Raw genomic sequence first — 14,496 nt, 5'->3', positions numbered from 1 at the left:
TGAGTAAGGTGCGACCTGCAGGGTGAACCACTTCTCAGGTGAACCCGTGTTTGTCAGAACATTTCATCTCATTTCTCCCAGCTTTGCCCACACTGAGGGCCTGATTCTATTCCCATCAGCCTCAGGCACAGCAGTGTCAATCCAGAGATCAGCTGAGTTATTTTGTGAGTGGGAGCAGCACCCAGCCCACTGAGAAAGGAATTTGGCTAAATGTATATGTTCTTTAGAAACGAGGTACCAGGCCCACTTCCAGTCCCCCAGCATTTAGACACTGAGGTCACTCCACTGGCTTCCACATATCTATCCTAATGTATAGTGCAGTCAGTGAGAGCAAAATCAGTCTACTGCTATTATCATCATGCGTCCTGGCTCTGTTCCCACCTGCAACCCTTTTTCATGTGAGAATTCCCACTGATGTCTTAGAGACTTCTCATGCAAATAAAGGCAACAAGATCAGGCCCCTTAGGTTTGCACTCTCCACTCTGAAATATTGTTGTGCATTCAGCATTCATTCAGGGACCGCTTCTGCATGGAGCTGTTGGTTGCAAGTCTTACTGAAGCCAGTGGGATTACCAAGTATACAGCAGTTTATAGGTGCACGTTTACGAGCTGTAGGCATGCAGGATCATGCCCAGACACTCACTGAAAGCAACAGAAAGGGAGGCTGCTTAATAATGCACAGAACCCAAAAGCCCCTATCAAGGCAAGTACCTACTGGTGGATTGTGTATTACAAGGAATTGGAGGTTATACAGAACACAACAGAAGCTAATTTATTTAGACACCATGGCAACATTTCTAAAGCCACCTAGGAGATTTGGGGCACTTTTTGGACAGTGTGTATCCAAATCCCAGAGGTGGCTTTGGAAAATCCTTGCCTCTAGGCAAATCTTCTCTTTTGTACTTGTTCAGTGGACAGGGTTTCTAAGCGTACATTTCCAGACACGTATTCACTATTGATGTTCTCTTTGCCTCCATTTCAACATCGTCACTTCAGATTTCTTCATTGGTCATTGCCACACAGATTCAGCAAGGCAGTCTTGTAATCACCGCTGGTGTCCCCCTGACACAGACAAAACAAATAACAGTGAATATGAAAGCATGTTCAAAGGAACTCCAAGTCATGCGCTGACTGTGTAGTTCACTGGAATAACCTCCAGTAGGAAAAAGACAGACTTTGTTGATGTCTGTGGACTTGTCCCTATTTGACACTGTATTGTAAGTGAAAGGAGAGACACGCCCAATTGTTTTCACCTGACTGTCAAATTTATTGAACCTGACGGACAATCAGTCAGGACCAACTCCACTGAGGCCAATGGCATTACTTGGAGATAAAAATCAGTGTAAGTGAGAGCTAAAAATGGAGCCCACTAGATATAAACTTACACTGCCTAGTGTGCATGTGCTTCTACTCTGCTCACCAGAACTATATGGGTGGAGCACTTCGCCCTGAAGCTCTGCATTTTTAGGAACTAGACAAGTATTGCAGTCAGTCTAGCGGAGTGTTAATGAGAAAGTGATAGGATTCTGGTTTCATCCACTTCGAGTATGTGGGGAGGGGGCTACTGCAACTCTTCAGGAAGAATTAATATTCAGTCAAGACCAGCATTCCCTCTAAGCTGCATGGCGTGCGCGGTTGCGCAGGCGCGCTCATGCCGCGCTGCCAGGCACTCCTGCGCGGCCACACACGCCATGCAGCTTAGAGGGAATGTTGGTCAAGACCCTTATAAACTGATCATTAATCAACATGACAGATGCTGACAAAGTAGATTAGATGGAAGGGCCTTAATTACAGAGATTTCTCATGGGGAGTGCTCATGATGGGGCCTCTGTGCCCTTTGCACAAGGGAAAGGAATGAACCAGAACACAGGATAGGAGAAAACTGGCATTACAATGGCTCTTCAGAAGGGATGGACCATCCCCCTCTAGGTAATAAGAATCTAATTCCAGAGGCTTGGTAGGGTTGGGGAAAGGTCCATTTCTAGACCTTTTGCTCAAACCATATGAGGCAGATCCCCAACTGCTGTAAATCAAAATAGCACCGTGAAGCTAATGATTTTCCAGTTGTTACAAGTCAGCATAGCTGCACTGAGTCCAAAACAAGGGGAGCTTCGCTGGTGAAGAAACTGAGACTGTAAACCTAGTTAGCTATGCCCTCATCTCATCACCTCCAGGACACACTGCACAACTCACTTTGGTTTTCCCTTATGAATGAGGAAGGTTCTCTGATTCCATCTGACCGTACTCCCATGACTTATGAAGGGTGGGGATAGTCCTATCACTTTCTCAGTGGGGATAGTCCTTGACTGAGAATAGTTGTAAATATGCCCAAACTCCAAGGCCATTTTTACATGTACTCCAGGGGTGAGGCGGGGGGCCAAGAGCCCCTCTAATTAAAGTGCCACAGTGTCTCATGTAGCATCTCATTCGACAAGCTTTAGTTCAAGTGACCCCGCCCCCATTTTTAAGTGTGGGGATGCTGCTACACGAGACACAGGAGGCTGCTGGAGTGTGGTAATTACCATGCCTTACAGGCACAAGATGATGGACATATTAGAAACGTATAGAATAGCTACAAATAATCTAACATAAAACTTCTGCTTACCGCAATCGTGGTAGAGAGGGACTTGTTGGCAATCTTCAGGAATTCAGCCTTGATAAGTTTTAAGTCAATTTCACTTCTGGAAACAATAACTCTTATAAGAGTCCCATCACGGGTTCCTGCCCCCTGCAAGGAAAGAATGATGGGTTTGCATCACTGCCATTTATTATGGGGAGAAATCTGTTCTGCTCTCACTTTACTTTGAGAAGGGGTGGTGGTGGGGCATAGTCGGGTGCAGGGAGGAAGGGAATGAGATGGAGAGAAATAATTATTTGTTTGCAAACTGATCCAAGGTGGTAGAGAGCACATTTCAAAATGCTGCTTGGAATGAATTTAGCAGCAAACTGCTGCTGCTCATTCTAGTCTCTAGACACTTGTTATTATCACAGAGAGAACTTGTTCACTGCATTAGCCTCAAATCAGGCAGAAGGCACGGTAGACTTGCACAGTATAGACTAACTAAATAATCAGGGATGCATGAGCTTCGGCAATCAGTGGCTTACTACATAAGATGCAGGTTCTTCACAGCATCTGGCTATAAGCCACTGCTTACAAAAGTGTATGCACCTCTGATTTTGTTAATCTATAAGATGCAAGTCTACCCTACCTTCTTATCAAAGAACCATCGTGACAACCAGGTATGACTAGAATTTTTCTACATAAGAAATCTGACAGCAAACATGCTAAAGAATTGTCAGTGGGGATCAGGTGCATACAGCACAACAGAATGTGATAGATAACTTTTATACATTTTTTATACATCCTCATATGGTCTTGTACATTTCTCCTCAATAATCCCCATACAGACTAGGTAAATGTCTCCTCACAGTGTGATACAGCAATGCAATTTCTAGATATTATGGGCGCATCTACACAAGATGCTTTACTGCTCAGCATAGGTGAAGGGAGAAATTTTTTTGTGGGGGGGAGCACATGCATCCCCCAAGGCAGGAATGTCTGTGAGGAAAGCGGCAGGGGGAGGAAAGGGAGTGGGGCTGGGGCTAGGGCTGGGTCTGGGCAGGGATCAGGAGGGAGTGGAGCTGAGCCACGCCCAGGATAGGGATTGGATAGGGATTGGGGCTGGGGCCTGCTACAGCCGTGCAGTCCCACCCCAGGGGCTGCCCACTGAGCAGTAAGGCATTCATAGACAGCTGAGTGAGAGCAATTTTGCTGATGGTCAGCCAGGCAGCAAGGGGCGGGGGATTGCTCCCTGTCCTTGGGAGCTGCCTGCTGCTGGGGCAGGCTCCTCCACTGAACCCTGAGCAGGGTCAATGTCCCCCTGCCTTTGCAGCAGGGAACTCCCTGCCCCTGCTCCGAAATTGCGATCAGAGCAGGGGCTGGGAGATTGCTCCCTGCCCCAGCTTCATGATCATGATTGCAGAGCTGAGGCAGGGAACTCCCTGCGTGGGGAGAGCTCCCCGCCGAGCCTGGAGCTAGCAGAGACCTGCCCCAGATTGAGTGGCTGGGAACTGTCCTTGTCTGGGGCAGGTCCCAGCCCTGCAGTTTTTTCCCATCCCCATGCCCTGATTGGGCTATTGAGGCCATAGGCAATGTGCCAGGGGGGAGGGGGGAGGGCACAGGGGAGCATGTGCCCCCCCTGAGATTGGCCCCCACTGGCTTCTGAAGGTGGTTGCTGTTCTCCCCCTTTCCCCACCCGCTGCTGACATGGCTGCTGGCAGCTGTGGGCGGTCCCCACTCACCGCCACCGCCAGCACAGACAGCAGCTACAGGTAGTCCCCGCTCGCTGACTGCCACGTCCCCCCTCACCGCCAACAACGCTAGTGGCAGCTGCAGGTGGTCCCCGCTCACCGCCATGGTGCCCCCCCTGTCGTTCATGATTGAGGCATGGGGCTTGGAAATAGCTGTCGGGAAGGGGCAGGTCCCAGCCCCAGCCCAGATCCACTGGTGGGGCAGCTAGAGTGAGCCCCCAGCTGGGTGGGGAGTCTCCACCCAGCCAGGTGCTCACTGCTAGCTGCCCCACCGGTGGAGCCAGGCAGGGGGCTGGGACCTGACCCTCCCCCACATCTCTTTTCAAGCTCCCCCTACTGGGGAGCCAGAAATGGGGGACACTGTTCCCACCTGGGCCACCAGGCAGCTCCTGGAGGCAGGGAGCAATCTCCCAGCCCCTGCCAGGAGACAGATATATCTTGCCCCCATGCTTCCAGCCAGCCCTTGGGCTAGCACTCAAGAGGAGCCTAGAGTTCTCCCTGGCTGCTGCAGGGGACTGGATCAGGGCCAGAGGGGGCAGGAGCAGACTGCTGCCAGGAGCAGCAGGTCTGTTCCCAAGTGGTCATGCATGTAGACACCTGCCTAGGCTGGGTTTACTCCAGAGTAATTTAGATGGAGTAAATTCATTCAGCAGCACTTGCATGTGTAGATGCATCCTATAAGTGCTGTTTTAACTACTCTGTTCACATGGTTTTTCAAAGCAATTACTCTTGGAACAAACAAGAGAAGAAACTCTTGATTTATTCCTGAGCAAAATATGGGATCTGATTCAAACAGAAATGGTGAATGTGCCGCTTTGTAACAGTGAGCATACTGGAATCAAATTCAACATCTACCTAAACATCTATCTCTACAATATTTAATTTTAAAAAGGGGAACTATGCAGAAATGAGAAAGCTAAGAATGAAAAGGTGCAATCAATAGGGTGAAAAGCCCATAGACAGCATGGAGGCTGCTTAAGAACACCAGAGTAGTGGCTCACAGTGGCTAACTAAATAACATAAATTAAAAAAGACACTAAGCAGCTGATACTAAGCCGTTGAGGCTGTTAGGGGGAAAAGAATCATTCAAAAAATGGAAGTCCACGGGCTAACAATAAAACTAAAAAGCCAAATAAACTCTGGCAAGTTATGTGTAAAAACATAACAAGGCAGGCTAAAAAACAATTTGAGCATGTTGCTAAAGACATACAAGCAATCATAATTTTTGTATTAAGTACAGCTGAAGTGTAAGTTTTCCAGGAGAGCAGTGGGGCTATTCAAGAGCCAGGGTGTAAAAGGTGCCCTCAAGGAAGATAACAACCATCATCTTTACATCAGTCTCAGCTACAGCGGATGTTGGAAAGATTAGCACACCAGACCTTCTCCTCAGATGAATCCCCTAAGAGAATTGGCTCAAACTGAGGGGAAAATAGAGAGAGCTTAGAGTTGTAAAGGTGATGGTGAAGAGCTCCAGGAAGATGTCACAAAAGTGAGTGAGTGGGCTATAAAGTGGCAGATAAAATGCAACATTCATAAATAATGCACATAGAAAAAATAAGCCTTACTATGCATACACAGTGGTGGACTGGCCATTTCCACTGGCGAAAAAGACCTTGGAGTAATTAGAGAAACTTCTATAGAACTACTGACAGAAGGTGCAGTGGGGACAGGGGTCACAAGGCAGATTCAACTCTTCCAAAGGTGCTGGGCCTGATCCTATTCGTTCTCACCAGTTTTACACCACCACCGATTCCCTGACTCTACTGAAAATACAACCCTTTTGGTTTACACCAGAACCAGAATCAGGCTCCTATGAAAAGTTTGTGTTCTGACACAGTCTTACCTTCAAGGCATGGTACAGCCTCTCTGCAAAGTAACAGTGGACGTTCCTGGTGCATTTCACTAGGCACATGAAAACATTCAGTTAGAGACCATGACAATTCCAGCTCTGGGACAGAAGATAATAGAAATACTCTCTATTTTTCCCTGTGATTAGGCCCCATTTCAGCTAAGGGTTACACATTAGTTCATATAAACTGGTGCCACAGGATATATGTACTTTACTATACATAGTCAGTGACTGCAGTAGAAGGGAAAAAAAGGCAGAAAATACTTAACGCAATTTTGCATCCCTTACCAATAGCCAGCATAGCATCCTCTAGTGAGCCATGGGTTTCACTCTTGATACTGTCTTCTATGCTCTTCCCAGCAAGCTTTTGATACTCATCAAAGACTGTGAGAAATAATAAACACAAATACTTTTAAATTCATGCCTCATGAAATGCCTAAGCAATTGTTCCCAGTTTTCACAGAACACGTACGTTGGGTTTATCTTAGGTTGCTTCAAAGACCACTAATGTGAATGGCCAGATTTCTGTGCACTTCAATACTCTGTGAGTCAAGCCCCAAAATAAGACAAAAGATGCTGGAACCACCACAAATGCAAATTCCCGCAGAAAGGAAAGTTTCTGCATGGGTGAAGAATAGATAAGAATAGGTAGATATGAATGGAAATGAGCGAAATTACTAGACTACATCTGGGATGTGCATCTTGCACATTCCTTTGGAAATCAGATCTGAAAGACCTCTTCTTTTCTCTTGATCCATATCAGGTAAACAAGACTCAAATGGTCTTTTTATTGCTGTCATGGGTTTGGGGAGCAAAGATAAAATTGAATTAAAGCAAGGTCTGGGTTGCTCATAGGGCTGATACTTTACAGTTTGAAAGCATCATGGGTAACTCAAATCTTGTATTATTTTATCCACATAAAAGGTAAGCAAATAAAAGCATGCATAAGCAAGAATATAGATACAAGTTCACTCAGACTGCTGCACAAACCAAGTGTTCTGCCACAACAATGAATATTTTTTACCTTAGTCTCTATGAAGAATGCTTCCAGGTGCAAAATTATACGTGTCAAATTTGATTTCTAGACATGAATAATGGAATAGTAGCAATGGAAAAAAGAATGGCATTCATAGTTTCATAGCTGGTAGGGTCGGAAAGGACCTGAGGAGATCATCTAGTCCAACCCCCTGCCATGGCAGGAAAGAGTACTGGGGTCAAACGCCCCCAGCCAGATGTTCGTCCAGCCTCCTTTTAAAGACCCCCAGGGTAGGAGCCAGCACCACTTCTTTTGGAAGTTGGTTCCAGGTCCTAGCCGCCCTGACGGTGAAATAGCGCCTCCTAATGTCTAGCCTGAAACTACCCTCCGCTAGCTTGTGTCCGTTGTTTCTTGCAACTCACGGGATTGTTCGGGGGAACAGGGACTCTCCCAATGCCTGCTGGTCCCCCTTGACTAGTTTGTACACTGTCACTACAGTCCCCTCTCAGCCTTCTCTTGTGGAGGCTGAACAGGTTCAGGTCCCTCAGCCTCTCTTCGTAGGGCCTGCCCTGCTGCCCCTGATCATGTGGTTGGTCCTCCTTTGGACCCTCTCCACATTGGCCACATCCCTCCTGAAGTGCAGCGCCCAGAACTGGATGCAGTACTCCAACTGCAGCCTGGCCAGTGCCACATAGAGTGGGAGGATCACCTCCTTGGACCTGCTTGATATGCATCTGTGGATGCACGACAAGGTATGGTTGGCCTTCCTGACTGCGTCCCCAAACTGTCGGCCCATGTTCATTGTGGCATCAATGATGACTCCAACATCCTTTTCTGTCTCAACACTGGTGAGAAGGGAGTTCCCCAGCCTGTAGGTGTGCCGCTGGTTCTTCCTCCTCAGGTGCAGTACCCTGCACTTGTCAGTGTTGAACCCCATCCTGTTCTCATCCGCCCATCCCTGTAACCTGTCCAGGTTTGATTGCAGCCTATTCCTCCCTTCTAGCGTGCCCACATCCCCCCACATCTTAGTGTCATCAGCAAATTTGAACAGGGTGCTTTTAACCCCTTCATCCAAGTCGCTGATGAAGATGTTGAACAGCGTGGGTCCGAGGGCCAAGCCCTGGGGGACTCCACTGCCCACATCCCTCCAGGTCGAAAATGACTCATCACACCTGCATCCAAGGACTTGGTGACCTGGTCATAGAAGGCCACCAGGTTGGTTTGACAAGACCTGCCCCTAATGAACCCATGCTGGTTGCCCCTGAGCATAACCTCCCCTGCTGGCCCTTCCTGGACATGTGCCAGGATAATTCTTTGGAAAAGCTTCCCCACGACCAAAGTAAGATTCATGGGCCTATAGTTTCCTGGGTCCTCCTCCCTCCCTTTTTTGAAGATGGGGACCACATTGGCCCTTTTCCAGTCCTCCGGCATATCGCCCGAGTGCCATGAGTGCTCGTAGAGCTGTGCCAGAGGTCCCGCATTGCATGATGATCTTCAAATCTAAAGCTGAACAATCTTCCAAACTTTAGTGCTTAAACATGACAGTGAAATGCAGAAATGGATTTCATAGATTTCATAGACATTAGGGCTGGAAGGGACCTCGGAGGATCATTGAGTCCAGCCCCCTGCCCCAGGAGCAGGAAGTCAGCTGGAGTCACAGGATCCCAGCAAGATAAATGTCCAATTGACTCTTAAAGGAGTCCGGAGTCGGTGCTTGCACCACCTCTGGGGGCAGTCTGGTCCAGGCCTTGGGGGGCTCGGACTGTAAAGAAGTTCTTTCTTATGTTGAACCTGAAACAGTACTGGAGAAGTTTCTGACCATTTGACCTTGTCATCCCTTGGGGCGCTCTGGTGAACAGGTGTTCCCCCAGATCCTGATGTACACCCCTTATATACTTATAGGCAGCCACCACATCCCCCCTGAGCCTGTCTGTCAATCTGGACTGACAGACAAATGAACAAATGGGACAGACAGATGGCATCGTCCTACTCAGCTCAGACCTCTCTCTATCAAAATAACTTCAGCTGGAATGGTACTGAAATAAATTGAGTTTTCAAATGATACTGTTAATCAGCTTTTGTCTCAGTGAAGATGAAGTGATTCATTCTCTGTGTTCTTTATTCTGGTCATAAAGAGTGTTGGGACTGAATGCTTATAAAGTAGTCATGAATTTTAGTTGCTACCAATCCAAATCTGCTTGTGGCCCCTTGAAACTGAACTCTCAGAAGCTGAAATAGTCAAAATATAGAGGCTATTTTTTGTACATGATTTCTTTTTCCTATTTGTATGCATGTGATTTTGTGAAGTTAAATTTGAAAATGAAAGGGAGCTGGACTCAGGCAAAGACTTCAGCTGCACAATGTTCAGGGCCACGTACAGTGTAACTTGGCACTAGGCGATTGGTGTATTCCAAGGGTGTCAAGCTCATTTGCCCTGTGGGCTGGGTGAGTGACATGGGGCTAGTCTGCAGGCTGGATAAGGCCCACATGCTGGATCCAGCCCACACCAGTAGCATGCTGGGCTCTGCATGCTACTGGTTCTTGTTCTGGCTGCATGCAGCGGACAGCACTGGGGCCAGATGATACAGCTCCGCAGGCTGTATCTTTGAAACCCATGGTGTATTCCCATTGTCTGGTGTGTGCATGCTCAGCCTATGTAACAATGTCTGTTTGGCTCTTCACTGACTGGCTGAAAAAATTGTTGTCAGTGTGCCAGATCTGCCAGAGCTGTTCCTGTCCTTGGTCCTGTCCTGCCCGGATGAGCATTGTGCAGGGATTCCAATGGGGAATGCTGCAACTCTTCAGGACAGAATGAGGACTAACTATTAGCAACTTATCCAGGTGGAAGAAGACAAGGGACCTGTCACTGTAGATAGGGGCACCCAACATGTTTTAATTCTTTTAGGAAATGTCCATCTTTCCACTTTTCTCTCCATGTTTTAGATTGATAGATTTGCTAGATTGGATTGATCAATTAAGCCATTACCCTGATATTTGGACCCTTAATTAAATGGCCTAATTTTCAGAGGTACTGAGTGTTCATAACTCTCACCAGTGGGAGTCATTCAATTGTCAGCATCTCTAAGAATCAGGGCATGAATTTAGGTGCTTAAATGTTGATCTAGGTGCCTAATTCTGGGCATTCAGGTGTGCCAGCATTGGCCTTGCCCTATCCCTCTGAATGGCATGATTTTTCCTTTTGGAAGCTTCTCACATGCCTGAAAATGTATCACCCCTGCCCATTACCTTTCAGCAAGTGAATGGCGCTCCTTTTACACAGGATGGTGATGAATTGGATCTCATCAGTGCCCTGTATCTTCTCACCAGCAGCATAAAGAGTCTGTAATTTATAAACCATAATTTACAGTTCATATAATAATGTTCAGCATAGTAATTTTGCGGGGAGGGATCTCTGTAGCTTTGCTGAGAAGAAACCTCCCTTTCTGTTTCTGTGAACATGTGTAGGGGGGTAAAAGTTCAGGCCATGAGAGCTGGGAGCAGAGGAAAGATAGAAAGACTTAAAATAATGTGGCTTACTTGTATAAAACAGGACCTGAGAATCAAGACTTGAAAAGTGAACCCCACCTGGGGGGAACATACTTGGACGAAGCAGGTGCAATGTGCTGGGGGCTTTGGTAGTGCAACTTGGATACCAGTATTTAAGGATGTCACAAAGCCCCTTACTGTCGTGTGAGCTAGACATGTCTGTTTTATCACATAGTCCCTTTGTGCTTCAGTCCACGTAGGGTACTTTGTGTAAGAAGTAGCTGGTAAAACAGGGTTATAAATAAAATTCAGATTTATAGCTCTTGAGGGCTTTAAGGCAATACCATAAGACTCATTATTAAGGTTTTTTTTTTTTTTTTAAATGGAGGTTTAATTTAGTAGGTAATTTCAAACTGAGTGGCAGGTAGATCCAGGCGACAGGAAATTGGGCCGAGTGTCAGAACTGGATTCTATTCAGATACAAATCTGGGTTCATCTCCAGATTTGAATCATCATCCAAATTCTATCTTGGCTCAAAACTGTATAGGCTCATGTGCCCCTTACCCTCAGAAATGTTTAAACCCAGATCCACCTCTGATTACATGAAAGTACCTGTGCATCCTGAAGTGCCAATTCTGAATCCACATAAAATCTTGGATCATCCCTCTCACCCTAGGAGAATAAAAAGAAAACATACTCATATATTCTCATGATAGCATCTTCTGTATCAGTATTTTGCACCATTTTCAAAGACAAAAGGATTAATCTTGTAGCCCCCTGCCCTGGCAAGCTAGATAACCAGTATTGTTCCATAAAATGTAAGAGAAAATCCTTGTTTGTAATGTGGAACCAATACATTGGTATCACTTAACTCAGACATCACTTATTCTGTAGAATGGAGTAGTAGTAACAGTAGTGGTAACCATTTAGCAGGGCTCTATCAGGATGGGATGCACGGTATGGCAAGGGAGTAAATCACAAATGGTAAACATAATTTTAAAAATCTGTTTGGAGTGTCTTGAGGTATGTATGTGATTGAGTGATGTAGCCCTATACTACAGTAGTTTTCAGACTTCTTAAAGTCACAGAACTCTTCTGTATCACTTCTGCCAAGGAACCCCTACCTCTATCCTAAAGACTGATGCAGAGCCAGGTAACCCAGCCTTGCAATGCTGGTACACTGCCTCCCAGTCCACTCCCCTATTGCCTCCAGTCTCTTTGCAGAACCCCTGATGACCTATTGTGAAACCACAGGGTTGCATGGACCACACATTTTGAAAGCCAGTACTCAATCAGGTGTAGTCTCAGAGCGATTACAACTCTACTATTTGTGCCTGCCAGAAGAGCTCTCCTGTGCTTTTGAAGTTGAAGATGCAGATATCTAATTCAAAGTCCATGATGTATGCATGTGTGTGCATGTGTGTGTGCACGTGGTGTATACATGCACTCACCAAAACCATAATTTTTATCTCTAGCACATCACCTTGTGACAAGGGGCACGTATTATATAAGAGCATAAGAACTGACATACTGGATCAAACAAAAGCTCCATCTAGCTCAACATCCTGGCTCTGACAGTGCCATGCAGTGGATGCCTTAGAGGAAAAGTGTACGAAACAGGTTATGTATAGAATAATCTGTCTCCTATCTTACTCTCCCAGTCACTAGGAGTAGATTCTGTCACTGAAAGAGTTGTATTTAATAGTCCCTGATGAACCTACCCTCCATAAATTCATCTAGTCCAGTTCTCAACTTTCTCAACTGTTTGAGACTTATTTGAGATACCTTGTTAGACTCAAGGCATCCTTCTGAAAATGCTAGCTCTTAGCTTTCAAAATAATAGAAAATTTTTTTGGTTTCAAAGAATTTAGAAAGACCACAACAGGTCATAATGTTTTTGATTCCATGGATTCCTATTTGAAATCTCTGGGCATTTATACATGTGGTCTGGGAGGTGGGGGAGGGGGGCAGGGAGCACTTTAGAGTGGTTCTGAGAGCTGCTCTAATTAAAGCGCCTGGAGTGTCATGTGTATCAGTGTCCCCACACTGAAAAATGGCAGTGGGGACACCTTAACTAAAGTTTGTCAAATGAGCTTTAGTTAAAGCACCCCCACTGCCATTTTTCAGTGCAGGGACTCTGATGCACATGATATAGTTTCCTAGTTTCATAGTTGGTTGGGTCAGAAGGGACTTGAGGAGATCATCAAGTCCGACCCCCTGCCATGGCAGGAAAGAACGCTGGGGTCAAACAACCCCAGCAAGGTGCTCATCTAGCCTCCTCTTAAAGACCCCAGGGTAGTAGGAGCCAGCACCACTTCTCTTGGAAGTTGATTCCAGGTCCTAGCTGCCCTGACTGTGAAGCAGCGCCTCCTGATATCTAGTCTAAATCTGCCCTCTGCCAGCTTGTGACTGTTATTTCTTGACACTCCTGGTAGTGCTCGGGGGAACAGGGACTCTCCCAATGCCTGCTGGTCCCCTCTGACTAGTTTGTAAATGGCCACTAGATACCCCCTCAGCCTTCTCTTGTGGAGGCTGAACAGGTTCAGGTCCCTTAACCTCTCCTTGTAGGGCCTGCCCTGCTGACCCCTGATCATGCGAGTGGCCCTCCTCTGGACCCTCAATGCTGTCCACATCCCTCCCGAAGTGCGGTGCCCAGAACTGGATGCAGTACTCCAACTGCGGCCTGACCAGTGTCGCGTAGAGAGGGAGGATCACCTCCTTGGACCTGCTTGAGATGCATCTGTGGATGCATGACAAGGTACGGTTGGCCTTCCTGACCGTGTCCCCACACTGTCGGCCCATGTTCATTTTAGCATCAATAATGACTCCAAGATCCTTTTCTGCCTCTGTGCTGACAAGAAGGGAGTTCCCCAGCCTGTAGTATGCTGCTGGTTCTTCCCCCCCAGGTGCAGTACTCTGCACTTGTCAGTGTTGAAACCCATCCTGTTCTCATCCGCCCACCCCTGTAACCTGTCTAGGTCCGATTGCAGCCTATTCCTTCCTTCTAGTGTGCCCCCCACATCTTAGTGTCGTCTGCGAATTTGAACAGGGTGCTTTTTACCCCCTCATCTAAGTTGCTCATGAAAATGTTGAACAGTGTGGGCCTGGGAACCGAGCCCTGGGGGACCCCACTGCCCACATCCCTCCCAGTCAAAAATGACCTGTCCACCACCACTCTCTGGGTGCGACCCTCCAGTAAGTTAGCCATCCATTTGACTGTGTAGGTGTCGATGCCACAGTCCCCTAGTTTTTTAATGAGAATGGGATGAGAGACAGTGTCAAAGTCCTTCCTAAAGTCCAGAAAGACTACATCCACTGCTACACCTGCGTCTAAGGATTTTGTGACCTGGTCATAGAAGGCCACCAGGTTGGTCTGACAGGACCTGCCTCTAATGAACCCGTGTTGGTTGTCCCTAAGCATAACCTCCCCTGCTGGCCCCTCGTGGACATGCGCCAGGATAATTATCTCAAAAAGCTTACCCAGGATTGAGGAAAGACTAACTGGCCTGTAGTTTCCTGGGTCCTCCTTCCTCCTTTTTTTGAAAATGGGAACCACATTGACCCTTTTCCAGTCCTCTGGCACCACACCAGATGCTGGAGTCTGCTGGAGTGCGGTAATTACCATGCTCCAGCATACTCAATTAATCAAGTCTGCTCTGACGTGCTGTAATTACAGTGCATCGAAGCATCCTTGATGTACATGTATAGGTGCCCTCTGAGTCTATCTTGTGAATCATGTGTAAGCGTTTCAGCACCTAACAGTGGTATTATTATGTAGCACCCTTACAGGAAATTCACACCATCTTAGGGGCATGTGGCACCCTGGTTGAGAATCACTGCTCTAATCCCTTTTTTGAATCTAGTTCACTGCTGA

General features: G+C 46.8%; 1 protein-coding gene across 1 annotated transcript in view; it reads right to left on the bottom strand.

Annotated features, from left to right (window-relative positions):
* Nucleotides 1-749: 749 nt before the first annotated feature.
* ANXA8L1 (annexin A8 like 1) overlaps nucleotides 750-14,496 on the bottom strand; it is a 26,199-nt gene continuing 12,452 nt past the window's right edge. The window contains exons 8-13 of the mRNA XM_006014769.1: nucleotides 11,235-11,294; nucleotides 10,383-10,476; nucleotides 6,449-6,544; nucleotides 6,155-6,213; nucleotides 2,606-2,728; nucleotides 750-1,062 (exon numbers count right to left, since the gene is read on the bottom strand). Coding sequence (XP_006014831.1) covers nucleotides 1,003-1,062; nucleotides 2,606-2,728; nucleotides 6,155-6,213; nucleotides 6,449-6,544; nucleotides 10,383-10,476; nucleotides 11,235-11,294 — 492 coding nt within the window. The 3' untranslated portion in view covers nucleotides 750-1,002. The remainder of the gene's footprint in view (nucleotides 1,063-2,605; nucleotides 2,729-6,154; nucleotides 6,214-6,448; nucleotides 6,545-10,382; nucleotides 10,477-11,234; nucleotides 11,295-14,496) is intronic.

Source organism: Alligator sinensis, unplaced genomic scaffold (assembly GCF_000455745.1).
Source record: "Alligator sinensis unplaced genomic scaffold, ASM45574v1 scaffold264_1, whole genome shotgun sequence".
NCBI classification, from domain to species: Eukaryota; Metazoa; Chordata; order Crocodylia; family Alligatoridae; genus Alligator; species Alligator sinensis.
This window is presented reverse-complemented; position numbering and strand designations above follow the sequence as displayed.